The following is a 25,202-nucleotide window of genomic DNA, read 5'->3' on the forward strand; positions in this document are numbered from 1 at the left end:
TCGTGACGGAGCGGTACCGATTAGACGGCACCTTGCGCGAAGCGAAATGGGGAACTCACGTAGAGTCACTGGGCCAGGTGATACGGCCGGCCTCAGAGTCGTCCTCCCGGACCCTCCACTAACTTCTCCATCGCCTTCCCCTGAAGTTCATCCTGAGTTGTCCTTGAGCACCTCTCCAGTCACGGTGTTTCTTCTCTTGAAAGCATTCCTGTAGCTGTGAGCAATGCTACGGTAGAATAATGCATAGTGCGCTTAGCATCTGGCATATTTCCGCTGTCTCACGTTTTGCTCAAGCACACCTGGAGCCACGCGGGGTGCGTTCTTGGTAGGTACAAGACAGCCAGTTTTTTTGGGAGGGGTGCTACATATCGCAATTTCTTAGCACTTTTTAGTTTTATTCATTATGAGATGTTCTACTGCGCAGATGAAGCCTCTCTTGTCTTATGCGGTCTTGATGACCGGACGAAGAACCGTGATATCTCTCCTATGTCGCTGTGTCGTGTTTCATCGTCCGAGTGTCCGGTGTCCCTCCATCGTTTGAGTCACTCCCTGTGACCAGCCATCACCGGTACCTCGGCCGATCGTCCCCTGTGCCGAGACATTGAACCATGGCTATCTATCCACCATAGAAACTACTTGTGCTCGTCGCGATCTTCCGGACATCAAGCCTCTCTGACTAGATCCTTGGGTATCTTGCTTATCGAAGATTGATACGCTGATACGTAGCACTCTGCGCAAATCAGTGAGCATTCTCGCAACGAGACACTGGAGACTGACGCGTTGTGCCGACAGGTCCTTCCCATTCATTCAACATTTGACCAGCCTATATCCCACTAGATGGCAGCGATACTCATCGGATCTGCTATGGAGCAGAATGCCGCACCACATGAAACCCGCAACTACACCAGATCCCCTTTACTTGAGCTCCCCGACGAAATCTTGTCCGAGGTGTTCCTCCACTGCGCTGACGGTATTCGTAAGGAATATTACCAGTGCTTTCCCGACGAGACTGCTGTATTGGGCCCGTTTACGTGGCTCACAGTCGCACACGTATGCCGCCACTGGAGGGTTATCGCGCTCGTGTCACCAAGACTCTGGAGCCACATCGACGTGCGACGTGAGGATCGCACTACCGAGTTCTTGAGACGCTCCGGAGAGGTGCCTCTCAGTATTTACCATCACGACCATCCCTATTCTGAGAAAGCTCTTCGCCTCGTTTTTGAGAATATTCCGCGTATCCGGGTGCTCATTGTCTCTACCAGCCACTTCCCATTCGCGAATCCTCCTCTCGATATTTGTACAGTATCCCCGGACACACCGCTCATTCTCGAGAAGCTAAAGCTCTCCGTCGCTAGTATCGACTTCGTCAAGACTATTGTTCTACCGCGGCTGACTCATCTCAAAATCGGCAGGAGTCGTGGAACAGTTGGAGAATGGGCCGACTTACTTTCAGGCCTCCCGGCTTTCACTGAACTCGAGTTGATCTCCTGCGTCATGCCCCTCGGCGAAGAAATCGCAGAGATAAGCTCTAACAGCTCGTCTTCTTCTCGAAGACTCGTCACCCTGCCGCGTCTTAGGTATCTCCATCTCTCAGGCGACAACGCCGGCATCGGCATTGCCATACTACTCTACCGGCTTGGTTTCCCATCCAGCGCAGCTGTGCACTTTGACGCCCACTTTGTGGACGTCGTCCCAGAGACTGTCGACGCTCTTCCGCGCATCTTTGACGCATTCGCGTCTGGCGTCCGCCGAAGCACCGATGGTGAAGAGCGACAGTTTAAGTCGCTCCGCCTGTACAGCTCGGCGCGCTGGGTTCCCGACAAAACCCTTGTGTTCGAGACTTGGCCCGTCCTACGTGATGCGGAGGCCCTCAACAACGACTACAGCGAGCGCACATCGGGGCTTTTCAAACTGAGCTGTTCGTGCAGCCCGACGTTCACCTGGCGGAGCCTATGCGTCTGAGCGATGCCCCGGAGTACAAACCCGTGATGCGCTTACCTGCCCTCCGGTGCTTGACGGTGGCCGGGGTGCGGTGGGACATGCCTGTCAACATTTTTGGTAACGAAGACAGGAGCAACGAAGGGCGTACGCTGGCGCAGCGCCTTCATGCCACGTTGTTGCGTCGCAGAGAGCTGCGAGTGCCCTTGCACAGGCTGAGTATCCTTTGGAGCATAGGTCTCACTGAACAATCACGCTCCGAGATACTAGAGCTCAAAGCATTAGGTGCTGTGGATGTAGTGGAATGGAACGATGAGTCGGAGACATAACCTAGCCTACGTAAAGTAGGGACTGTAGCATGACTGCAGGTCACATGGGGATCTCTAGCACTTTTGATGACTCTTCACCGTATCGTACTAAGTTTTAAGTTGATAGACCAGCTCATACACCTAGAGATTGCCAGATCGTTCTGCGGACGTCGGAGGCCGTCGGGACTCCTCGGGAGTCGGGAGCCGGCTTTGCGGCGGTCACGTGGCCCTGCGCGATGATGTCAATCTGCGAAATTTCGGGAAAAACGGGTACCAGCCTCGCACACTCTCGAACCGTCCCAGCACCACCGCCGCGACGAAGAGTCTCGAAAATGCCTTGCACGACGATCACGTACATATACCGCTGCGCTCGGCGCTTTGGCGCTGACACTGCAGCACCTTGAACACGCTTTCACCACCATGTATCCCTCCACATTCAACTACGAACCCATCAGCATGCCGCAGTACGCCTACGGCACGCCCTACCACTCCCGCAACGACCGGCAGTACCTCCAGACCCTTGCGGAGGAAGCAGCCGCTCGCAGACAGTACGAGCAGGCCCTCCGCGAGCAAGAGGAGGCCCGGACCCGCGCCGCTCGCGCTCGTCTCGCTCGACAGACCTTTGGAAACCCTTCCTACGACTCGTATCTCGACGACGACAACGACGACGAATATGACTACGGCCTTGGTCCCAGCTCCCGCACAGCCCGCAGTGGCTACTCCGCGTACCCTGGGCACTCGTACCTCACACCTCAAGAACAGCATGCGTTAATTCAAGAGCGCCAGCGCATGGAGCAGCAGAGGCGCGAGCAGCGGCGGCGCATAGAGGCTATCGAGCGCGAGCGAGAGATGGAAAGGCAGCGGACTAGGGTGCTGGAGGAGGAGAGGAAGAGGAGGTTGTTGGAAGAGGAGAGGAGGCGCAGGATCATGCTCGAGGAGGAGGAGCGCCAGCGCAGGAGAGAGGAAGAGAGACGTCGCCGAGAGGAAGAAGAGTATTTCAGGCAATCCTCTGCGCAAACTACCCCAGCGTTCTTCCCTCTGGAGGAGCTGCTCGGTCTCCGCCCCTCCCGTTCTCTGCAGCCCGAGGTGGTAAGTCGCTCGTCATTATCGCTTCTGACTTTTATACTAATTATATGCGCCTCAGAATGCCTCGCGCAGAGCTCGTACGATGTCTCCGGGTGACCGCAATCGCTCACCGCATCCTACTACGCCTCAAGCACAGCGATCGCAGGGCAAGACCCCTGTCCCGCCCGCCACGCGCACCGAACGTGCGTCATCGCGTCCACCAAGGGCCGAACCGCAAACACATGGTCAACGCATCCACATCTCTTCGCCACAGTCATCCCCCGCTCAGCCTCAGACGCAACCCCACACCCAGCAGCAGACTACACATACGCCGCCTCCCCGCCGATACGGCGCCAAGGAGACTGAGGCAGCGGCGAAGATCCAAGCCTTCTGGCGGGCTCGCCACCGACGGCGCACAGCCCTCGAGTCCATTGCCGCGCTCGCAGACACGTTCGAACGGCTCCGGGCGGGCTTCGTGCTCCCGCCAACGCTCGACTACACGCTACATGGCACACACTTTGCGGTGCCCACGGCAGGCAGCGGGGGCACGGATTGCGCACCGGACGACGAAGCAGGCGAGACGGGCGCCGTTGCGTCGCTCGCGTTCACGCCCACGAACGTATCCGTGCATGCGTACGAGGAGGAGCTCAGTCGCGTGCTCACGCGGCTCGACGACGTGTTGAGCGGTGGCGACGAGCGGGTGCGCCAGTGCCGCCGCGAGCTGGTGCGCAAGGTCGAGCGCGAGGCAGAGCGTATCGAGAAGATGAAGAAGCAGATTTGGAGGGCATTTGTGGAGAAGCAGAAAGGACTGGAGGAGGGGATGCAGGAGGGGATGCCGATGGATGAGGTGATGGATGAGATGGAGACGTCCGAGATTCCCGCTGAACCTGCTGCTGATGTTCGGCCATCACAACCTTTCGACTCGCTCGTTGAGGAGATGCAACTCGACGCAAGTGTGCCGTCCGAGCCTCAAGATGTCGACGTCGCCGCAGAGGAGCCGCTCCCCGACGAGTCAGCCGCCGAGATGAAAGACGTCGACCTCGTCGACGGCGCATCTCAGCAGCCTTCCGAACCCTCAGTTCAAGACGCTGAAGTCATTCACATGCCTCAACACATCGAGAAGATGGACGTCGAACACATACCGTCCAACGACTTTGCTGAGCGGATAGGCGCAGGCCAGCCCGGGAACGCCGAGCCTGCGGACGTCATCCTTAACGACGCGGAGCGGCCTGCAAGCGTGGAGGAGGAGGAGGAGGAGGAGGAAGAGAAGCTCGGCGAGCACGTCGTGGTCGAGATGTCCAACAACGGAAGCTCAGCGCAGCTGTTCCCGGCGCACTCCGACTCTGTGTCGATCGTCATTGAGGAGCCAGACCCCGACGCAGACGAGAACATAGCTGAATCCTCGGACATCGCCGCGCCAGATGCAAACGACAGCTCCAACGCGGAGCCCATCGTAGAATCGACAGATTTCACGCATACACCATTCAACACCAGCGTCGTCGTGCCGGAGCCTGTGCCCGCGTCCGAGCCAATGTCGTCGCCACCGGAGCTTGTTGATAACGCGAGTGAGGCGGGCGACGCAGATCACATACTGCTGCACACGCCGCCTGCAACACTCGAGGAGCTGGCACACCGGCGCAAGGCGACGCCGAAGCCGCGGATGAGCCCGGAGAAGCTACAGATGCTTAGGCCGTTGGTCAGTCAGGAGTGGGACGAGTGGGACGATTTCTTCTAGAATCTCTACGGTGACTTTCGCCACTTGGTTCGCAAGTTATATACGTAATGGTATACCCTGTACATGTAGTCTAATCTCTCGGTTGAACTCTGCACAGTTTACACTTCAGAGGTTAGAAGACGGCGCTTATATTCCATTGAGCTCGCGCTTGCACCTGAACTACCACCACTAGCAATCCACTTTGCACTTCTCAACAGCGTGTTCTCGGCACTCGTCGACTTTTGTCTGTTGGATCTGAACATTTGAAAATCATACCCAAGAATGTCTGACCTTCCACCGCGCGCTGAAGGTGCGGTGCTAGCCGTAATTGCGTCCTCCGTCATCGACGCGCCCGTCGAGAAAGTATGGGAAGTATTGCTCGACTTCCCTGCATATTCGGAGTGGTGCGCCCCAACATTTTTCTCTATGCTACTGCGAACGCTGAAGTGTGCTGTAGGAACGCGTTCGTGTACGTATCCAGCACATGCTCCTTGTCAGCCGTGGCGCACCTCATCCCACCCTCAGTCGCACCCAAACCGTCGTCGACGCCAATGAACGGCCTGTCCCAGATCAGGCAGCCTCAGAAGGCTCGCTGCTTACCTTGAAGGTGCACCTCCCGCCGTCCATGGAACCTCAAATGTTCCCGGGCTCGACGCGCCTGCGCGTCTCGCTCGTAGACCACGCCGCACACCGCGTCGCGTGGACGAACCGCATGCCTGCGTGGCTTATGACCACGGAGCGCTGGCAGTGGCTAACCGTGCTCGGGGACGGGAAAACCAAGTACGAAACGATCGAGGTCTTCAACGGCCCCATTGCGTACCTTGTCAGGTGGTTCGTAAGTGGGAAGCTGAAGCTCGGCTTCCAGGCGATGGCGGATGGGTTGAAGGCACGAGCAGAGAGTCTCAGTCACGCTTGAGCTGCTGTTCCTCTGGTTTTATGAACCAGTTCGATTGTTTTACGCTCAGAACAACTCATTCGTGAAAGATACCCCAGACTACCCTATGTGTCACCATGGAATCGCAACTACGAGCCGCAGGGTTTTCCCTAAAATCAATGATGATGATAGTCACCTCCGGACGTTCATCTGTAGGTCACTCTGCGTACTTTGCATGCCATCTAGTCTGCTGAATGTACAACGATCGAAGGTAGGTTTCTCCTCATATCCTCTGCTCGCTGCTGGGCTGCCTCTTTCAGCCGCTGCCCCAACATAAGCGCGCTTTGCTGTACGACATATGGCCGCAAGTAATCGTCCCAGCCGCGGTCCGTCGCGTGCAGCTCCAGAATGAGCTCGTACTCCGTGATGTCCGCGCTGACCTGTGTCGGACGTCGCTTCAGCTGGTGCAAGCACCTCGCGAGGCAATGACCATCCCTGCCGTCCTGCCATAGCTTGTATAGCATACTGCAGACCATCTTTTGACCGCGTGCGGGCCAGGGCCAGGGCGGCAGCCAGTAGTCTGGGTGTTCTTCGCTGTATGGGCGGCTCGGGGTGGGCAGCTCGTAGCCTTCTTGCTCCAGAAGCTGATGTATGCATCTGCTATGTTTGTGAGTACAGGCGTCTGGCTGGCCATTAGGTCAGTACTGACACGAATGGGTCCCTAGAGCATTTGCGGTCAGCTCGCTGTGACATGCCTTTGTGCTCAGGAGCGTACCATGTTGAAGACATGCAATCTCCGAGTAGCGGTGCAACAATCTCCGGCGGAGCGTGTATTAAGAATGGCACCGCCAAAGATCTAACTGTCCGGTCCTGCGGCTCAGCATTGTCAGTAATGGCGTCTTTCAACCACTGAACCAAACCTCCGAGTCGCATGTCTTCACACTAGAAGACGGATGATCTGGATAAGTAAGGTATGGCGCACCATCGTCACCGTCTATATAACGTCTCACGGATTACAGAATGGTCATGACCAACAGCATCTGCCTTGGCGAGACGGATTCCCGAAATACAAGTACATCCAGCGAAACTCAAGGTGATACAAAGATATTTTGACATATGGCTTGGAGACATAATTTAGCTGTATCTGGATGTCATTCCTGACAGGCAAAGTCCTTGACAGTAGTCCGACATCCCCTCAGCGGGGCTAGCCAATGTTACCTCACCAATTCCTCTGCCTGCTTCTTGAGCGCCGCCGCAAACTCTCGCGCGCCCTTCTCCATCACCCCAGGGTTCATGTCCTTCGTCCAGCACTCTTGTGTAGTGAAGAACGACTCAGTGAGCTCGTACTCAGTCTGCTCATCCCCGCCCGTGTCAATGATTTGTCTGACCCTGTGCACAGACTCGGCATAGCACTTTACGCCTTTCTCCCACAACGGCAGCTCATGCGTTGTCTTGCATATGCGTTCCGAGTCGTACATCTTGAATATTTTGTCGTTTGAATGAGCATCTGGCGTCCAACGCCCATCGGCGAAAGGCGTCAGCACAGGATGCCCAGCCCGCTTGATGAGCGTGTATACGCGCCTACAAGTCTCCGTAAGTCATCTATCCGACTAGTGGCGGTGGCAATACTCACAAGAAAGGGTTCCTATGCAACAGAGACGCGCGGTGAGAATTGCGTACACGGCCGTATGCACAATCAACTTGCCATTCCAGTTCATCGTTCTTCTCAATAATATCCCAGACCAGGTCGAGTGGCGCTGCTACCTTCACCTTCATCGAGCTGACTTCAAACCGCAGTTGTGCCTTGATGGGCTGCATGAGCTGCATTACATCTCCGGTAGACCTCCGCTTGGTCTTGAACATCTTGTTCGGGGTCATCCGGTAAGGTGGAATGTGAACAGCGGTATGGGGTGTTTGAAGTGGGTTCCCTTCGTGCCCTATGTAATCCCTCTTATACCTCATCTGCAGTGCTTTGTGCGCGTGGCCTCTACGGGTCACTTGGACCCTGATAGTTGCCTGGGCGCCAACTGTCGCCGAGGATCCTTGCTGAGGCTATGCCTGAGTACAAGAGCACAGTTGTGGCGTAGATCGCAGTTTTGTCCACCGACCCGGCAATGCAGCACAACGTTCGCGTGTTTTCGGTAAGCCTAAAAGCCCGGAGATTTGTTTATTATGCGTGCTGTACGGTCCCTCATACGGTCTGTTAGCAGCATGGCCGGACCGATTCAAGTTCTTAAAGTTCTGACTCCAACGTACCGGAACGATGCCGGAATTACCGGGGCTGATGAATGCAGAAAGGAACTAGATGAATTCTGGCACTCTGGTCTATTTTAGGGCGTGCAGCGAATGGGCGCACCTCTGCAGTTACGTTCGGACACACGACCCTGTCAAACCTCTGGGCCGCATAAGGCCACGATTCCTCAACTGACCATATCGATTCCGAGGATGGCCAGTACGGGCTATCGTTTGTGGTGCTCATTAGGCGTACCTGAGGTCACGCATGGTATTGTCAAACCTTCTAGACTTGCCTGTGCGTGCACCCTGACGTAGCTCTCAACCTTCCATGCTTGCCCTTGCAAGTTACCCCGTTGAACCCTCGAACGTCTCCCGCGTAGCACCACAATTCAGATAATTTTCCCAGCAGCACGCCAAAAACTTGACGGCCTCGATGAGCTCGTGCTAGGCATATTTACCCGCCTTCACCTCCGAGCCCGTACTCGGAGCGCACACTGTCGCACTTGACGCCATCTGCTATACCTTCCTTCATGTAGCAGGACAGTGGATCGTCGTATCTCACCAACACTGCCCTCACGTTATTCTCGTAGTGCGCGCCCCTTTCGGTTGGCAGTTTGATCTTCCAGAATATGGGTAGCTAGCGACCTTGACGTCGAAGCAAGCTGTAGACGGGATTGTAAGTGGGTGAGTTGATACCTCCGTTAGCTATATGTGGTATCAAGAAGAACTTATGAGTATAAGCACCTGTGATAGATCGATACCAGTGTGAACTCCTGAATCACAGCAGGTCGATGTTCGCTCACTGGTCCAACCCGGGGCGCATCGTATCCCCTTGACTAGACTTCCGGAAACATCGCTTGACGACGAGGAAGTGTACATCGGTACTCTTTCGACCTGAACAGTGGCGAGTGCGACTGACCCTGCACAGCTAGTGGCGACAACCGCGGTAGCCCGGCGACTTGTGATAGTCGCCAGAGTGCAGCAGCGGCTGGTCAGTCTTTGACGGCTTCCCAATGATGGTACGCCGCAGGGTCGAAAATTTTGGCCCACCCGCAGTATCAGTCACACACCGGCGAGTCCCTCTGTGGTCCATGACAGGGACCCTCAGGCGGCGGGTTTAAGTCCCTGTAGTCTGTGACCGCCGTCTGGGTCGAAAGTCAGAGTATACTTTGAACTTCGCGTGAAACGTGGCTCGAGGTGCGTCAAACCTGACATTGCTCTAAAGCCGGTCGTATCTGACTTGCCTTCAAGTTCCAGTACATTTCAATTATTAGTACAATGCGTATGTCCTCAGCCCAGGCGGACACGTGCCGAATCTCAGACATAAAACCACCTATCATACCTTCGCAAATGCAGGATTTACTTCCATGTCTGGAAGACCACTTTTGGCCGCTACGGCTGAGTGTTTTCCGCACGGCTCGGAAGTAATAGTGCGTCTAAGGTTATCATTGCTCGATGTGATACGGAAGCAGATCGCCTTGTCTATACTTCGAGCATACTATGAACGGCTCACACACGGTACCGAAAAGCGTTCAGCGACAAACACCTCATGGAACCTTGCAGAAACGCAGATAGTATTACACATAAATGATTCGGTAGGCACATGTCCGAGGGATTCTTCTACTGCTATTGCCGTACATCAGGAATGCCTTTTCCGACGGAAGTCTAGAAATCGCTAGTAGCACGTCCCCTCGCACCGACGTCACACATGCCTTAGGGGTTAAATATTCACGCGCTGGGCTGTATTCGTCAGCAAGTGTAGGCTCTACGCCGAGGTACAAATAGTTGCTGGGCAAGCTCGCCACTCCCGTCGTCGGCTTTTACACGTTCAAGAGACTGCAAGATGCCAGCTACACCTTCGTCCAAGACTCGCAAGATCGGCAACGACGATGTGACCGCCATTGGCTATGGAGCAATGGGCATCGCCGCATTCTATGGCAGCATCCAGCCCGACGAGGAGCGCCTCGAGGTTGGTGCTAGGGGTTCTATGTGGCATGCATCATGGAGCTGACACCGGTATTTGCAGATGTTGGACGCGCTCTATGCCAGAGGCTGCACCAACTGGGACACTTCGAACGCCTACGGAGATTCCGAGGTGTTGTTAAGCAAATGGTATAGTATAATCTGATGCGGGACTAGATTAGACACAGACTAATGGTTCTGCTTGTCCAGGTTCAAGAGGACCGGGAAGCGTGATGAGATCTTCCTTGCTACCAAGTTTGGCATCACGGGAAATCCTCAGAGACTTGTCAATGGCGAGCCTGAATACGTGAAACAGTGCATCGAGAAATCCTTAGATCGCTTAGGAGGTGAGTCTCCTGGACAGATCATAACATCTTTTGTAGCAGACTGACCCGTCTTTCTAGTGAACTGCGTGGACTTGTATTATCTTCACCGGTAAGCTCTTTCGTCAGCAATAGTGATTAGTGTACTCACGCCAGATACTAAGCCCTGACCCGACTGTTCCTATCGAGAAGACTGTCGGGGCAATGGCCGAGCTTGTTCAGTGCGTCGCGGCAGCTTGATCCACTAGCCCCGGATGCTGATCAGCGAAAATCAGGGCTGGCAAAGTCCGCTACCTTGGGCTCTCGGAGTGTACTGCCAATGACATCCGCCGTGCACACGCCGTGCACCCTATCTCGGCGATCCAGGTGGAATACTCGCTCTTCGAGATTGACATCGAGAGCGCGCAGACTGGCATTCTGAGTACCGCGCGAGAACTGGGCATCGCCGTCGTCGCGTACTCGCCGCTCGGCAGAGGTCTCCTGACCGGCCAATACGTGAGTGGGTTGGAAGCGCTATTACTAGACTCACAGGGCTCACCGCGTGCCAGAAATCGCCTGACGACTTCGAGCCTGGCGACTTTAGGCTCACTGTGCCCAGGTAGGATTTTCCCTAGCCCCAGACACTGCCGATTGTCAGTTGACACCGAATTTGACAGGTTCTCGAAGGAGAACTTCCCGAGGATCCTAGAGCTCGTCGACACGGTCGGTGCGATCGGCAAGAAGTACAATGCGACGCCCGGTCAGGTCGCACTCGCGTGGCTGCTCGCACAGGGCGACGACATCATCCCTATCCCGGGTACGAGGAAAATCAAGGTCAGCTCGGACTACGCTATCAAGACTCCTGCTGTCTCCTGACTGTTTGACTGTTTCACTGCAGTACCTCGAGGAGAATCTCGGAGCCCTTGACCTCAAGCTGGCAGACGAGGACATACAGCAGATCCGCAAGCTCTGCGAGAACGTCAAGCTAGGCGACCGCTACGACTCTACGCGGATCAAGCTGGTCATGCAAGACACGGTTCCGCTGTAAGACGGGTGAGACTTACTGAACCTGCCATATCTACTAAGTCAAAACATATTCGCTTGTAATGCCGCTGTGGAGTAAAATGAGACATATGCGAAGTTAATTTCTAGGAGGCACTACGGCTCAGCGCCATGTTACTAATCATAGCCACCTGCGAAGTGGGTATACGACGGGCGTGCCTGATTCTGGACATCGACAGAGAGTACTTAGTTCTGCCACAACCGCGAAATTAGCATCCCGTCTGCGGTGATAGACGAGCCGGTCACCTGGAAACTGTAACGCATGAATTAAACACGTCAAGTCGTACACCGAAGACAGAGGGAAACCGTGTCTACCGGAGGTGGTTCGTTTCTGAATTTAGATGGTTGTTGGCGGGTGATTGTACAACGCGACGAACGGCTCCTCGGACCTTAGGTTGGCACGAGCAGGTAGCGATGATTGACTCCAGATTGCGAGCGTACCGCTCACTGTGGGACCAGCTTTCGCTACATCTATGGAGCCGTACATAACGCGTTGTGGGAGCTGCGAACACGGTCGTGGTGATACGAGCGTGAAGATTACGAACGAGGGTGCAGTGACAACGTGGCCTCCTGAGTCCTGAACTACAAATTGCCGCAGGATATGAAACCCCAGAGCACCGGCAGGCCTTGGCTGTGGGAGTAGGCGTTCAAAACATAGGGCCGTGAGGGACCCGCGTTCGGTAGTAAACAGAGCCAGATGCGCGCGCAACATATCGAGGATACCGGCGGGCGGCAGGATTGCCTTATGCGGACAAACCTTGCATCATGTGCAGAGACTCTCGCGCGATTTCCAACAACATGACGGCGATGCTATGCTTGTAGCCGTTCGTATTGAATATTGAGCGGTTGGCGGTCGAGCGGTGAATGGTCTCGGCTGTGGTGTTGCGCCCGGCGAGGGGAGCTGGGGGGAGCTGGGTGGAAACGACGGAGAGGGCCGAGCCTCTGGGCCCGGCACAGATTATCAGTCAATTCACGAATAATCCGCCCTTTTGATCGTCACTCGGCCGTCCGTCCTGCTCACTGCCACCCCCAATTATAATCGTCCCGTATCACCCTCTCCCATCTCCTTATCCATCGACATCTGTCCCTTTACCGCCTCGGACGCAGGTTCATATGTCGAGAGTCTCTTCACCGCGCAGGAGCGAAGATACCCCAAAGCCTGTGCAGTCGCTGCCTACGAGCGCGAATGGCAGGGTCTCAGATACAAAGCTGCCTGCGTCGACGTCAAGTAAACCCTCCGTCGTTGCATCGCCCCCGGCCTCGCCAGCGGCGAAACGAGCGGTATCGGAGGCCCCGTCTGCACATTCTGAAGATAGCGACGAGTTTGAGAACGAGGTATGTGCCCGCGATGCGTCTGAGATCGTTAGCCCTTATGCGCTAACTAGTGTACCCGATTTTCTTAATCTATCCCCGCAACGCACACCCCGATGCGATTGTACCATACCCCGTTGCCATCATTGCTCTCGACACACCCTCGACCTGTGCGATCAATTCCCTTGCCGTGCTTATGACCTCTCCCCTGCATCGGCGCAGTCTACGGTGCCAGTAGAGGGTGACAAGTCGAACATCATAAACATGGAAATCTTCCAGCAGATCCTCGAGCTAGATGAGGACGACCAGCGAGAGTTCTCATCGGAGATGGTGTCGCAGTTCTTCGACCAGGCGAGCAATACTTTTGAGGAAATGGATGAAGCATTGTGCGTTCCCTCCGTTTCCTTGTACTCTTTGTTTTTGTTGATGCTCGAGCTGCAGCCAAGCCAAAGATCTGTTAAAACTCGAGAGCCTCGGGCACTTCTTGAAGGGGTCCTCTGCAGCCCTTGGCGTGCACAAGGTGCAAGCGACATGCGAGAAGATTCAAAACTATGGCAAAATGTCGCATGACGAATTCGGCGAGAGCTTAACGGAGACCGAGGCATTGAACAAGATCGATCCTTTGCTAAAGTCGGGGAAGGTTGAATACACGGACGCAGAGGAGTGGCTAAGGTCATGGTACAAGAAGCAAGGGGTCGCTCTCCCGTGAGAGGAGGATTAGAGATATGTGCTCGTCGACGTCCGGTCTAGCATTGGAACAACACAACAGCGGTAATCCCCCCTGTCTGATATGCGGCACTTTCATGTACACTACGCGCCCACGCGCGGATGTCCCAGATACGACAACCCGTCCACGCTTTGCTTCGAATTTCCACCTTCTTACAATCCACATTCGACCTTTACGTAGCAGCTGCGTCTGTACAGAAGAATCAATCGCAGCATGCGCTTACAGAAAGCCATCCGCTCTTTTTACGATTTGCTAGGGACTTCAGCAGAATTCGAATCATGATGCACAACTGGCCTCATCGATCGACACGACCCTGAAGCCTCTTGAAAGGAACAGTGATTTAATTATAAGTTATGGGACCCCGCAGACCCTTGACCGCTCAGTCGTTCAGACCCTGTCGTCTTCGGAGTGCATTCATCAGCTTCGTCGAAGTGATTTTAGCGTACCCATTGTGCGCTCCATATTTGAGGTACGCAGCAGCTTAGAAATATCCATCGTAGCGCTCATCCCGCTTCTTGTTTGCCACTACCTGCCACCACCTTCAATCAGACACTGGGCCACCTCATCAAGCAGTGCGAGACAGTACAGCGAGCAAATCCCGCACTTTTCAATGGCTCCCACGACGACTGCGGCGGTGACGACGACGGTGCCGGCTGGGGCTTAGCCCCGCTCACGACGACACCGCGCTACGCACTCCTGGCGCATCAGACAGTCTCGGGCTGCCCACCTACTCGGCACGTTCACTGTCGCTACTGCCTCCCTTCGCCCCACCGCCTCATTCAAGCGAGTTGGGGCTACATAGTCTTGGTAGCCAGGAGTGGACTGCAAAGGTGCGCAATCACCTCTAGTCCCGTGTGAAGTCGGACTAACTCAAATGAGAGCGGGCTGTCATTGTGAGGGTACGGCGCCTCCGCCAGCTCAGAAGACGTGGAGCTGAAGTGTAAGGCTGCGCATGCACTTTCGCCGCCACTGGCTCGCCCGACGCACACAGCTTCCGCTGGAGTGACTGGACATACAAAGTCAGGCTCTCAGTCAAGGACTTGTTGGCAGGTCCTCTGGTAGGCTATGGGGCCATGGCTGCTTTGCTGGAATGGCTAGGCAGTGTAGCAATCGACACGCACCGATCCCAGAGGAATGCACAAGTTTATTATATCTCATATTTCCGCTAATTATCCGCGACTCGGAGGGGCATGGACCAGGGAGAACATGCAAGTTCGCTGTCGTGGCCAGAAACTGCCGGAGCCAATAATCTGCAGTGACGAGCTCACCTGTCTTGCGATCCCAGTCCTTCCTGGTCGCGCGTAGCACACACACAGTCCGGTGCGATCTTGTGCAGACGTGCAGGGAAAGCCGTGACGCGTGCTGCAATCGTCAGTGCGCTCGCGAGATTGTCGTGCCGTGGCCGCCTGTGCGTCTTGAAAACACGCAGGTTCGCGTCGGTGATCAGACGTCCAAAGACGCACGACGTGCACTCGAGATAGGACGGAACGGGGAGAAGGTCAGACAGTTTTTTGATAAGAGGAGGACACGAGATGAACAACAGGGACCATGGATGGCGAACGCTTTGATGGCACTCGCACATCTAAAATGTAAGCCTCGAGGTGCCGCCGTACTGGCATGGAATACTATGGGTTTCGCTGTCTTCATCACTGACAGAGTGTGAGTAAAGTGCCTCTGAGCAGTATTCCAAGATACGCGCGACGACATAGCGCAGGGATTGCGGTTACGACGTGCGGGATGAACAGAGCCAGGTTTACCCGTGAAGGAGCTCGAAGTTCGAACGGAGTTTGGGCGCTTATCGCGTGTTGTTGTGCCGAAAGAGAGAAAGAAAAAAAGAGGCAAATTCGAGCATACATAGAGCTTCTCGCTGTAGCACTACAAGGCATCATAATATTAGGGGGGAAAATGCGACATGTACAGATTCACGAAGGCCGCTTACTGCCGAACGCAGTCGCTTTGGCTTTGTTTGCACGTGGCAGTAGGCGCCTATTGCCTGGCCGCGCCCGATGCGACGTCGGACGAGGCGACGGCCATTGTTCCCTAGCCATACTCTTTTGTTCTCGACAATGGACTCGCCACGGCGACGCATCGCATACGCTCGCGAATCTGCACGTCGAATAAGACGGTGAAAGCCTGGGAAACACTATACTTCAGATATAAGGCCTCCCCGTCTCCACGCGAGGATGGCCAATCCTTTACCCTACATCGTCCGCGCGGTTGCCTGCTGTCTCCTGGGTTGACAGAGCTCGACGCTCTCTTTCTTGCTTACCACCTCCACTCTCTAAGTTTCTGCCATTGGTGCTGGCACACCATTCTTTTTGTAGCTTTTATTCCAATCCAGGCGCACGAACTCCACGCAGGTCAAGACAGCCATGAACACTCGCAATCGTACGTTGTCGTAGAGTTCACTATCCAGACCGTACTACTCACGCGAAGGCCGTGCAGTCCTCTTCTACTCGCTGAATGCCGTGCGTGCGATCAGCATCATCTCGCTCCTCCTCCTGTTCGCGAGCACTATCGTTACTATGGTTTACGATGTCCGCGCTGTCAATGCCTTCATTGCTGCAGGGAAGACCGAGACATCATCCAACTCGACTGGGATCGACTGCTCTGTAGATGACTGCGACTACATCGAGTGCGTGCTCCCCCCCTTCCCCCTGCCGTCATCCGCATCTATGCTAACGTTTCTACAGGGGCAGTACGGTGCCTAACCAACCCGCGGGTGCCTTCTGGGCGATACTCAACTGGCTGCTCGTCATCTGGCAGGTCATCGTGTGCATCCTCTCCGAGTTCGGCTGGCCTGAGGTCTTCTTCTCGTCCTTCTTCCCCATCCTCGGGCCCGACTTCGGGCTCGGCGCGCTTGGCGTGATTCAGTGTCTGCTCGGGGCGGCCGTGCTCTCGCACCACGTCCCAGAGCTCATGCTCGTCGCGGCCTTCTTCGTCTTCGCGGTCGGCTGCCTCAACATCCTCTTCGGGCTCATCTTCCGTGAACGCGCGAAGCGGCACCGCAGCGTGCGCGCGTGGCGTGAGGCCGGCCGCGACGTGCTCCCCACGGCCGCGACGCCCCCGGGCATGCTGTACACCGGTAGTGACGCGTCCCGCTCGGGCAGCTTCTCGAGCGACAAGACCGGTCTCGGCTTCGGACGCCAAGGGGTGAAGTGGGCGGAGGCGCAGGGTGCGTGTCCCTTTCCTTCCTGAACAGAGGCTGTGGTGCTGACGCTTCCTCCAGGCTACGTCGTGCGCGAACCCGACGAGGCCGTCCCGCCTTACGCGTCCAAGCCGAGCTCGCACGCGTCGCGGAGCAGCGGTTCCGCCTACTCTGGCGGCTCGCGTCCTGCATCGGAGGCCGGGGGCGAACCTGATTATGAACACGAACACGAGCACGAACACGAGAACGAAGGCCAGTACGAGGACTAGAAATGAAGCTTCTTCCCTCCACGAACCCAACCGCAGCCTTCGATGCTGTTGGTCACCCACCTATCTTCCCCTATCTCTGGGCAATTGTGCCTTGACGATGGCTCTATATTGTCCATGTTCATGTCTTCTACCCGCACGACTACTGTATTATAATTATTACTCATGTATTATTATCCTACGTACTGTGGGTTGTTACGTGTAGCTCCAGTCACCATATGCTGATTTGGAGCACTGTTGGCTTGACTCCAAGCAACGGGAGACAAAGCGTCCCAATTACTCGATGGCATGCTGAAGTCCGTTGCTAGCTGGATTACAACAAATACTATGGGATATCACTAGTGGGGCGTTGGCTTGAGAAAACTTGCGAGTGGTCGAAACGTGCTTGTCCAACGTGCCCGCCTCACACGTTCACAGGCTTATCGTGCATCATGAAGCTTGTGGCGCGCAAATATTCCGATTTGCGCACGGCTGTTGCAAAGGCCTATCGATAACTTGGTAGGTTCATCGGCATGCTTGGCTCGAGACCAACTCGAGACTAACACACCCCCGGCCCGCGGACTGCGTGGAGAGCTGAACGGCTGGGATCTGTGGCACGGGAAGGCCAGGCAGGCCTCATGCTGCGGGTAGCATCCGCCGCGCCCATGGCAAGGGCTCCAATCGGGCGGCCTAAGGGCTGCCGCGAAGTCGTTGTGAGACCGAAAGCCTTCCAGCCCTTCAGGGTGCTGATAATAAATATGACGAAGCGAGCAATAATTCATACAATTGGTGGAAGATGCTCCAATGTTCTAAGCAGTACTTGCTCCAGAGCGGCGAAACGTGTCGCGCGGCTGAGCCGGCCGCGAGTAGCCCGCGAGTGCTGTACATTGCGCGCACGCTCTGGCGACACGCCTGGCACCCCTCACAATCGTATCAGAGTGGCGTGGCGCAAGCGCGTCTCCAAGTGTCGGCCGACAGCTCGAGTCATGCTGTCGTAATGTAGAATTTACTTTAGAGCGACGCAGATTGGTCACCACCGCTGCGGCCCCCACCGCCTCCTGCGCGCTCGGTGGATTCTGTCAAATTCGTGTGCGCGAGCAGTCTGTCCGAACCAGTAGTAGCTGCGAGCTCTATTCTTTGGGCTCGCCGAGGATCCGCGTGGGGGGTAGGACAGCAGAGAGCAATAGCACGTCTGTATGAGACTCTTGGGGCAAGCTGAAGTAGGGAGCTCGACGATTTCTAAGAGAATGGGTAAGCTGATGATTCATGCAATGCTTACCGCGCACCGACGGCCGACGTGGCGGGCGCGTGGCGCGATGGACTCGGCACAGAAGATAGAGCAATTATTTGCTGATTGTCTATGATTTTTGGGAGGGATAGGACCATAGGAGAACGTATGTAGGCGCCGGGCGGGGACTGCGGTCGTAGGCCGGGCTGTGGTCGAGCCAGGGCGAGAGAGCGGAGCGAGAGGCGAGGACGGGCGAAGAACTGCGAAGAAGCGTGGACAGAAAAGGGAGTCTGATCTCTGCCGAGGCGCGACTGATTCGAGCGAATCTCCGATATCCAATCGATGACGAAAACCCTTAAATACTGTCGCCGCCGTCTGCCCACTCCCCACAACTTACAGTCCAATCCCCCACTCACTACCAGACAAACATGCCGGTGAGTGCGCCACAGAGTTCGCTCTCGACAACAGAGTACTCATCGTGCTTTGCAGGCCAATGTAGGAATCAACGGGTAAGCAGTCGACGGATGGGCCTTTAGGAGAGGGACGCTAACTGAAGGGGATTCTGATTCGCGTAGTTTCGGTGAGCAGCACATATACCCAGTGAATGTCGCATATTTACCCTCTCCCAGGTCGTATCGGCCGTATCGTCCTTCGTAATGCTCTCCTCAACAAAGATATTAATGTCGTCGCCATTAACGAGTATGTCCCCCTCAAGTCCCCCTTCTCAGGGACGCATTCTGACGCCTGAAATATTCATTCAGCCCGTTCATCGACAAAGATTACATGGTATGTTTAGAATCTACGTGTTATCGCTACAGCGGCGGCCACAATTAGCTATTCTGACACGCTTTCGCGTGCGCTTCTAGGTTTACATGTTCAAGTACGACTCCGTCCACGGCCGCTTCAACGGCTCTGTCGAGGTCAAGGACGGCAAGCTCGTCGTTGACGGCAAGGCTATCAGCGTCTTCGCTGAGAAGGACCCCTCCAGCATCCCCTGGGGTTCTGTTAACGCGGAGTATATTGTCGAGTCGACTGGTGTGTTCACCACAACCGAGAAGGCCTCTGCCCACTTGAAGGGTGGTGCCAAGAAGGTCATCATCTCTGCCCCTTCCGCTGATGCCCCCATGTTCGTCTGCGGTGTCAACCTCGACGCGTACGACTCCAAGTACACCGTCATCTCCAACGCGTCCTGCACCACCAATTGCTTGGCGCCCCTTGCTAAGGTCATCAACGACAACTTCGGCATTGTCGAGGGTCTCATGACCACTGTTCACGCTACCACCGCCACCCAGAAGACCGTCGATGGCCCCTCCAACAAGGATTGGCGTGGTGGCCGTTCCGTCGGCAACAACATCATTCCGTCCTCTACCGGTGCTGCCAAGGCCGTCGGCAAGGTTATTCCCTCTCTCAACGGCAAGCTGACGTGTGTTTTCGTGTTTTTGTTCAATTGCTGCACCAGCTAATGTGCCCTGCAGTGGTCTTGCTTTCCGTGTTCCCACCGTCGACGTCTCTGTCGTTGACCTTGTCGTCCGTCTTGAAAAGTCCGCTTCTTACGACGAGATCAAGCAGGTCATCAAGACGGCATCTGAGACAACACACAAGGGCATCATCTCCTACACTACGGACAAGGTTGTCTCCACCGACCTCCTCGGCAACGAAAATTCGGCGATCTTCGATGCCGACGCCGGCATCGCCCTCAACAGCAACTTCGTCAAGCTCATCGCCTGGTACGACAACGAGTGGGGCTACTCCCAGCGTGTCTGCGACCTCGTCGCCTACGTCGCCAAGGTCGACGGCCGCGCCTAAGCATCGGGCCACGACGTTCCTTCTGTGGTTCTCGGGCGGACATAGAAACTGAAAAGAGAGATGTACAGTGTATTTGTGGTTGTACCCCTTAATGCCCGATGTAATCAAACTAAAAATAGATGCATGAAGGATTGTACTAGTATACTTGTTGTACCAGTGAATGCTGTGTCTTGAGGACTGGCTCTAGAGTCTACAGTGCCCTATCAGCGCTTCCTCGGGCCGCATCATGCGGAACCTGAGCGTCGGGCGACGAAGAGGCACAGCAAGAATGGCATAAGTACGTTTTGAATACGAAGACGACGTTTGGCATGCGAAGCCATGAGTACTACAGACCATTTCAAGGCTCACAACGTATGCTTCCCAGGAAATACGGCAAACGAAGGCCAAACTCGGCATACACGGAACCCTACCAAACAGGTGGGAAACATTTACGGAGTTCCACAGCTTGGTACCACACTGCAGAAGGATTTTATTCAAGTAGCCCTCAGCACAACCCAGGAGAATGCGTAACATTGAGCAAGGCCCGGCCCGTGTTTAGTTGGGTTAGGGTTTGGATTTGATCATTTGAGCGTCTCCTCGCCACAGCTGGGTTGTTGGCCTGGTTGGCCACAAAGCTGCCTACTACCGCCATAAGCGTTCCATTCTTCTCTCGTCATTGCCACTCATACGCGGTGAAACGATTCTTCTGGGAAACAGTCTCGGAATTACCAGATAAGAGTGGATGCGCCTGGGACGGCAGTCCTCACTTAGACCCAGTATGGCCCAGACTAGTCTCTCAATCCCTACTCACGCGTCTGAATCGACTCCTCGACTCCTTGGACTCTCGAGCGAGCACAGAGCGTTCCTGGTACTGCTCGTGCTGAAGAATACTACGACGCTGTCTGTCTAGACCTTAACGAGTCCGTCATCGTAGTAATAGCCACAGACTATTTCCGCGAACAGCTCCTTCCCAAAATTCGACCAGAGATCGACGTTGATGCGGTCCTGCAGCAGCTGAATGTGACGGAAAGATTCAGTCGAGTCGTTGGGCTCTTTCCTCATCCAATCCCGACGACACGACGACACCGCCACCCGGTCCCAAACCCTCGTGCGAAGACGAGGTGTTCAAGAAGTTCGCAGAGCTGGCCAAAGCCGTCGAAAACGCATGTCTTCACATCTCGAGAATTCCAGACACGAACAGACTTTGTGAGTTCAAGTGTAATCCCTCACGAGCCCCGACATGTCTATACCGTCATAACACCTCGCGGCCCGACAGCTATGCTATCTTGTCCTCTGCGAAGGCCGTGAACGATCCAACTGAGAAGGCACAGTGGGTGGAGGTTGCTGTTCCAGGAGAGTTCAAGAAGAGTGATAGTCGTGAGACTAGACGGGATGTAAGCACTGCACTGTTTCTCTCCACCTATCCTCGCGACAATCGCGCCCGTTCGCTCACCCGACCTTTCAGAACAAGAGGAAGATGCTATGGTCGCTGTACCACATCCTGCAGGACGACGTGAGAAGGAGACTTGTGTTTGGGTTTACGATTGAGAATCGGATGATGCGCTGGTGGTAATGCAGTCGTACTGAAGTTTTCGTGTCAACTCCTTTCGATTTCATCTAGGTGAACAAGGATGCGGGAAGGGACCTCTTAGAGGTGGATACACTCCTCGAAGTCTATCGTCTGATCAGATAAGTACTTCTCGGTGAGTCATTACGCGTCTACATTGCTTCGTTTTGGTTCTAAACTTAATTAGGGCTACACGTTTCGCACTTAGCGAACTGGCTCCACCGCGATATCAGTTACGGTAACATACTGGTGGTGGGAAAACACGCCAAGATCATCGATCTGGAATGTGCCAAGGAATTGTCCGACCTCGGGGCGCATCATGACGTCCCGACGGTACGCCTTTTTTCGGTGACCATCTGTGACCACCTGAGGAATGACGCGGATCTTCTAGGAGACGCCATACTTCATGTCGGAAGAGGTCCGCACATCTCGTTACAACTATATGCCTGTTGTCGAGCCGCAAAGTACTTCATCTACGGAGACAAGTTTCGACGACATGTTCAAGGATATTATGCAGGGTCCTGCAGCGCCTCTACCTCATGCGCAGATAGCGGGATTGGACCTAACACTGTCCCCAATTTTGCTCCCAACGAAGCCGCCGATGCTGCTCTACCACCTCCAGATACATGCATCCGAGCCGCGTCATATTTCGCCACAATCCTTTACCCGACATGAAATCGATCCTATGGCTCTCCCTCTTCGTCCTTCTTGTCTCTGAGTACGAAAACAGCGAGCTGAACCAAAAAGGAGAGCGCAGGTACGATGCTCGGACTTTCCAGGGTTTCATGGAGGCACAGCACGCCCTGCCCTGGAAGCTCCTCTGCGAACCCGGTCATCGACTGGCGGTAATGATGCCCACGAACTACCTGGCGAAGCAGACATACGGCCTTCATCCCACTGTTGGCAAGATCATCTGCGACTGGACTTTATGTGCTCTGATCTGGTGGACGCCTTCAAGGACAAGGACAAGGGCCTCAAGCCAGGGGTGGCCAAACCAATCTCGATGGACTGGTCAGCTGCGGGCGAACAGCTCAGCCTGAGCATCAGGAGTATCATGTCCATCCTTCAGCAAACACCACTTGGCCTTCTCAAGGACAGAACGAATAAGGCGCTTAAACCGGTCAGGCCGTTCGAAGGGCGCCAGTGGTGAGGAGCTGGAAAAGCGAACCAGAGGCAGTGCTGACGTTGATAGGGATTCAGGCGCAGACGAGGACCGGGATTGACGAGGATCGGGATTTCCGACGAGTCAAGGCTCGCAAGGTCGAAGCAAGCAAGGATGTGCCATCTTTCTCGAGAATTCAGCCGCCAATCCCTCACTCACGACGTTAATCGCGGCTGATCATGGCCCCGATTCTGAGCAGTGACAATGTGTCCGACGGACTTCTTCTCCTTGCTGACTTCATTTATGTATCGTCTTCATGCATCTGCACAAATAAGCAGACCCATATTCCTGCGTCCCACAGTTTCGGTTGGGTATGGTGGCTTCGTGCAGTTAAGGTCGCGCAGTCGAAGACAATCGTCCGGAGCATTCTTTCTTCAGGGCCACAAGTCACCCATGCGCTGCTGAGCTAGCGCTATGGCTAGATTGCTTATTGTCGTTGGTTACGAGTTCAATGAGGACGACTCGGGAGATGTACTATCATTAGGGACACTTCGAACTCCCCAAGCAGATACTAGGAGAATAATCACATGACCTTAATCTTAATCTCGGTCCAAGAGGTGAGCCAGACTGCGGGCGGGACGGGGTTTGCGAAGTTAGGGAGTAAATGGTGTGGCCAGAGGGTAGTCAAGGTGGAGCAATTGAAAAATGTAGTTCGAAAGATTCGTCTGCTCGTGGACTGTACTAGGAAGTGGCGTCGAGTTACACTGACTCTTATGGTAGAAAGTAGCGGCGTCTAGCCACATGATCAAACCTTCTAGTATGGGTGATCGTGGGGGTGGACATAGCTGTGGGTAGAGCGTAGGGAATGGATGCGACCAAGGACAAACCCTGCTCTTAACTGAGCGTTGATATTGTGAACTACGCGCGATCATCGCTGCCAGCCGCCTCTGGGAAGTTCTGGCCGCTCCAGGGTCAGGTGCTGTATGCCATTTATCAGCTTGTTCAGTTCATCGATCCAGTTGTCCGTAGACGATGCTGTGAAGAACATTAGACAGTGCCAGAGTAATGCATATGGCGTGCGCGGCGTGCACTTGAACATCGATACTCAGTGACGTGACCGGAATGCTTTGAAATTTCACAAATCTTACTCACTGGACTCTTGCCTTCACACCTCCACCTCTCGTTCATCTAGACCATTTCCTCACCGTGACCTCGTAAAATATTCTTTTCGCTCCTTACAGCTATCCGCGTTTTCTCATTGAGTTCCTTTCTTCGATGAACTTACGGTATCTAATCACGCGGACCATGTGGCACGCGGCGGTCCAAATGAGCATAATCCAACAAGTCGACATTGCACAGGAACTCTGTTTCTGCGACAGGATCAATCAAATTTGGGCAAAGCAAGAAGGCGGCAAGCCCAGCCACAGTGTAGCACAAGCTGCGCAGCTCAAGGGTGGTAGCTCAGAACGGGCTGCCATGACCCCTCAGAAACGTGTCGCAGCTCTACAAGGCTCAGCCCCTCGAAGCGAATGGCGTCGACATTCCAGCCCGGCTTCGATGGCGGGATATCCGCATTTTGCTGTACAGATTTCTAGTAAGCATGAGAGCGGAAACCGGTGTAACCACTTAGCACCCACCGCGAGAAACTTTTCGACCGCATGTGCAACCCTCTCGGCTAGAACAGACAGAAGAACCGGTTCTGAATGGCCTGCGCGTTCTGTGCCTTGGATATTGCAGTTCCAGGGCGCGTACCCGGGCCACTTATGGCCATTCAGCACCGCTACAGGTTTCGCCAAGCAAAATGAGACACTCACCTCGAGACGGAGAGTGAACTTCAGCTTGCTGGGGTCGGACGTGGATATACGCTGTTGAAAACGTGTATCATTGGCGAACGCCCGTGCCAATGCGCGCCGCAAGGACGTCCCTGGGGGAAAGATGACCGAGGCTCGTCTTTCGAACGTCGCACCATGGTTATTATATATTTTCTGGGGAACCAATATTCCTGGGGCATTGGGGACATTGTGAATAGAGTGAAACTCGGGCTATTTTTCGCCATTAGCTGTGAGATATCTTAATACGACTCGCAAGATGTACCTCCATTACTGAAATCAGTCCGAAAAGCGAGCGAGACTGTAGTCAGGACAAAGGATGCGAGGTTGGGGGGTGGTTGTTGGGGGTACGACGAGGCCTCGACAAAACATTGGACGATGTATGGCCTTTATGTATGTATCTTGAGAAATAAGTTTCGCGTGGCGCGTCTGATCGTGACCTGTCCTAGGAAGAGTGATCTGTACTAGGAAGTGGCGTTGAGTCAGATTAAACCTTAAGAATCTCGCAAATGACGATGGCGACAAGTATCGATAGGGGTACAGAAAATGACCGGGAGATGATCCAATGTATAGACGTACCGGTGCTCAGATAGTTGGCTTGCACATCGCCTACCAGGGCCGTTTCGACGCAGTGGACTGTTTGCTGGCCTCGTCGGGCCCCTTATGGACAGGCGACTCCTTGAGAGAACTTCGGCATTGCAAGCACGATGCGCGCGGCCGCCGTCCATGGCTCAAGGGAGATCATTCATGTTTCTAGCAAGACACATGCTAGTTACTAGGTGAGCGTTCGATCCCCAAGC

General features: G+C 54.8%; 10 protein-coding genes across 10 annotated transcripts; 8 read left to right on the forward strand and 2 right to left on the reverse strand.

The window, feature by feature from the left end:
* The first annotated feature begins 621 nt into the window (after window positions 1-621).
* PHACADRAFT_149521 (uncharacterized protein) lies at window positions 622-2,447 on the forward strand. Its single transcript, XM_007398951.1, has one exon. The coding sequence runs from the start codon at window positions 838-840 to the stop codon at window positions 1,960-1,962; it is 1,125 nt and encodes a 374-aa protein (XP_007399013.1). The 5' UTR covers window positions 622-837; the 3' UTR covers window positions 1,963-2,447.
* A 219-nt stretch (window positions 2,448-2,666) lies between these two features.
* On the forward strand, window positions 2,667-5,046 carry PHACADRAFT_198720 (uncharacterized protein; the record flags this gene model as incomplete). The annotated part of the gene is made up of 2 exons (XM_007398952.1): window positions 2,667-3,335; window positions 3,391-5,046. 2 exons carry the CDS (start codon window positions 2,667-2,669, stop codon window positions 5,044-5,046), a joined length of 2,325 nt encoding a protein of 774 aa, XP_007399014.1.
* Window positions 5,047-5,307: 261 nt separating this feature from the next.
* On the forward strand, window positions 5,308-5,941 carry PHACADRAFT_164606 (uncharacterized protein; the record flags this gene model as incomplete). The annotated part of the gene is made up of 2 exons (XM_007398953.1): window positions 5,308-5,429; window positions 5,551-5,941. The coding sequence occupies 2 exons, from the start codon at window positions 5,308-5,310 to the stop codon at window positions 5,939-5,941; spliced, it is 513 nt and encodes a 170-aa protein (XP_007399015.1).
* A 964-nt stretch (window positions 5,942-6,905) lies between these two features.
* PHACADRAFT_261263 (uncharacterized protein) lies at window positions 6,906-7,498 on the reverse strand (the record flags this gene model as incomplete). Its single annotated transcript, XM_007398954.1, has 1 exon — window positions 6,906-7,498. A coding segment is annotated over exon 1 (259 nt), but the record flags the coding sequence as incomplete, so codon positions are not given.
* Window positions 7,499-9,946: 2,448 nt separating this feature from the next.
* On the forward strand, window positions 9,947-11,550 carry PHACADRAFT_261264 (uncharacterized protein). The gene is made up of 9 exons (XM_007398955.1): window positions 9,947-10,103; window positions 10,161-10,246; window positions 10,307-10,443; window positions 10,501-10,531; window positions 10,584-10,640; window positions 10,695-10,914; window positions 10,968-11,017; window positions 11,076-11,232; window positions 11,297-11,550. Exons 1-9 carry the CDS (start codon window positions 9,978-9,980, stop codon window positions 11,444-11,446), a joined length of 1,014 nt encoding a protein of 337 aa, XP_007399017.1. The 5' UTR covers window positions 9,947-9,977; the 3' UTR covers window positions 11,447-11,550.
* A 954-nt stretch (window positions 11,551-12,504) lies between these two features.
* PHACADRAFT_261266 (uncharacterized protein) lies at window positions 12,505-13,776 on the forward strand. Its single transcript, XM_007398956.1, has 3 exons — window positions 12,505-12,795; window positions 12,994-13,157; window positions 13,213-13,776. Exons 1-3 carry the CDS (start codon window positions 12,574-12,576, stop codon window positions 13,478-13,480), a joined length of 654 nt encoding a protein of 217 aa, XP_007399018.1. The 5' UTR covers window positions 12,505-12,573; the 3' UTR covers window positions 13,481-13,776.
* A 1,931-nt stretch (window positions 13,777-15,707) lies between these two features.
* PHACADRAFT_261267 (uncharacterized protein) lies at window positions 15,708-17,235 on the forward strand. Its single transcript, XM_007398957.1, has 4 exons — window positions 15,708-15,886; window positions 15,944-16,133; window positions 16,192-16,673; window positions 16,728-17,235. The coding sequence occupies exons 1-4, from the start codon at window positions 15,871-15,873 to the stop codon at window positions 16,913-16,915; spliced, it is 876 nt and encodes a 291-aa protein (XP_007399019.1). The 5' UTR covers window positions 15,708-15,870; the 3' UTR covers window positions 16,916-17,235.
* Window positions 17,236-18,278: 1,043 nt separating this feature from the next.
* Window positions 18,279-20,202, forward strand: PHACADRAFT_261268 (uncharacterized protein). Its single transcript, XM_007398958.1, has 7 exons — window positions 18,279-18,553; window positions 18,609-18,628; window positions 18,651-18,654; window positions 18,748-18,818; window positions 18,881-18,905; window positions 18,986-19,542; window positions 19,595-20,202. The coding sequence occupies exons 1-7, from the start codon at window positions 18,548-18,550 to the stop codon at window positions 19,923-19,925; spliced, it is 1,014 nt and encodes a 337-aa protein (XP_007399020.1). The 5' UTR covers window positions 18,279-18,547; the 3' UTR covers window positions 19,926-20,202.
* A 1,470-nt stretch (window positions 20,203-21,672) lies between these two features.
* Window positions 21,673-23,115, forward strand: PHACADRAFT_261271 (uncharacterized protein). Its single transcript, XM_007398959.1, has one exon. The coding sequence runs from the start codon at window positions 22,143-22,145 to the stop codon at window positions 22,509-22,511; it is 369 nt and encodes a 122-aa protein (XP_007399021.1). The 5' UTR covers window positions 21,673-22,142; the 3' UTR covers window positions 22,512-23,115.
* Window positions 23,116-23,900: 785 nt separating this feature from the next.
* On the reverse strand, window positions 23,901-24,704 carry PHACADRAFT_211903 (uncharacterized protein). Its single transcript, XM_007398960.1, has 4 exons — window positions 24,668-24,704; window positions 24,388-24,615; window positions 24,211-24,333; window positions 23,901-24,164 (listed from the first exon to the last, which is right to left on the reverse strand). Exons 1-4 carry the CDS (start codon window positions 24,671-24,673, stop codon window positions 24,021-24,023), a joined length of 501 nt encoding a protein of 166 aa, XP_007399022.1. The 5' UTR covers window positions 24,674-24,704; the 3' UTR covers window positions 23,901-24,020.
* Between the last annotated feature and the right edge of the window lie 498 nt (window positions 24,705-25,202).

Source organism: Phanerochaete carnosa (assembly GCF_000300595.1).
Source record: "Phanerochaete carnosa HHB-10118-sp unplaced genomic scaffold PHACAscaffold_8, whole genome shotgun sequence".
Taxonomy (NCBI): Eukaryota; Fungi; Basidiomycota; class Agaricomycetes; order Polyporales; family Phanerochaetaceae; genus Phanerochaete; species Phanerochaete carnosa.

Coding starts and splice junctions, on each gene's coding strand:
- PHACADRAFT_149521 (XM_007398951.1), top strand. CDS start 838: ATGGCAGCGATACTCATCGGATCTGCTATGGAGCAGAATGCCGCACCA.
- PHACADRAFT_261271 (XM_007398959.1), top strand. CDS start 22,143: ATGAAATCGATCCTATGGCTCTCCCTCTTCGTCCTTCTTGTCTCTGAG.
- PHACADRAFT_261266 (XM_007398956.1), top strand. CDS start 12,574: ATGTCGAGAGTCTCTTCACCGCGCAGGAGCGAAGATACCCCAAAGCCT. Junction 12,796..12,993: donor GCGACGAGTTTGAGAACGAG/GTATGTGCCCGC, acceptor GCATCGGCGCAG/TCTACGGTGCCAGTAGAGGG. Junction 13,158..13,212: donor GAGGAAATGGATGAAGCATT/GTGCGTTCCCTC, acceptor CTCGAGCTGCAG/CCAAGCCAAAGATCTGTTAA.
- PHACADRAFT_211903 (XM_007398960.1), bottom strand. Junction 24,334..24,387: donor AGTTCACTCTCCGTCTCGAG/GTGAGTGTCTCA, acceptor AATGGCCATAAG/TGGCCCGGGTACGCGCCCTG. Junction 24,165..24,210: donor CGGTCGAAAAGTTTCTCGCG/GTGGGTGCTAAG, acceptor CATGCTTACTAG/AAATCTGTACAGCAAAATGC.
- PHACADRAFT_261264 (XM_007398955.1), top strand. CDS start 9,978: ATGCCAGCTACACCTTCGTCCAAGACTCGCAAGATCGGCAACGACGAT. Junction 10,104..10,160: donor CCGACGAGGAGCGCCTCGAG/GTTGGTGCTAGG, acceptor CGGTATTTGCAG/ATGTTGGACGCGCTCTATGC. Junction 10,915..10,967: donor GTCTCCTGACCGGCCAATAC/GTGAGTGGGTTG, acceptor ACCGCGTGCCAG/AAATCGCCTGACGACTTCGA.
- PHACADRAFT_261268 (XM_007398958.1), top strand. Junction 18,819..18,880: donor AATGTCGTCGCCATTAACGA/GTATGTCCCCCT, acceptor ATATTCATTCAG/CCCGTTCATCGACAAAGATT. Junction 18,906..18,985: donor TCATCGACAAAGATTACATG/GTATGTTTAGAA, acceptor GTGCGCTTCTAG/GTTTACATGTTCAAGTACGA.
- PHACADRAFT_261267 (XM_007398957.1), top strand. Junction 16,134..16,191: donor GATGACTGCGACTACATCGA/GTGCGTGCTCCC, acceptor ACGTTTCTACAG/GGGCAGTACGGTGCCTAACC. Junction 16,674..16,727: donor GAAGTGGGCGGAGGCGCAGG/GTGCGTGTCCCT, acceptor CGCTTCCTCCAG/GCTACGTCGTGCGCGAACCC.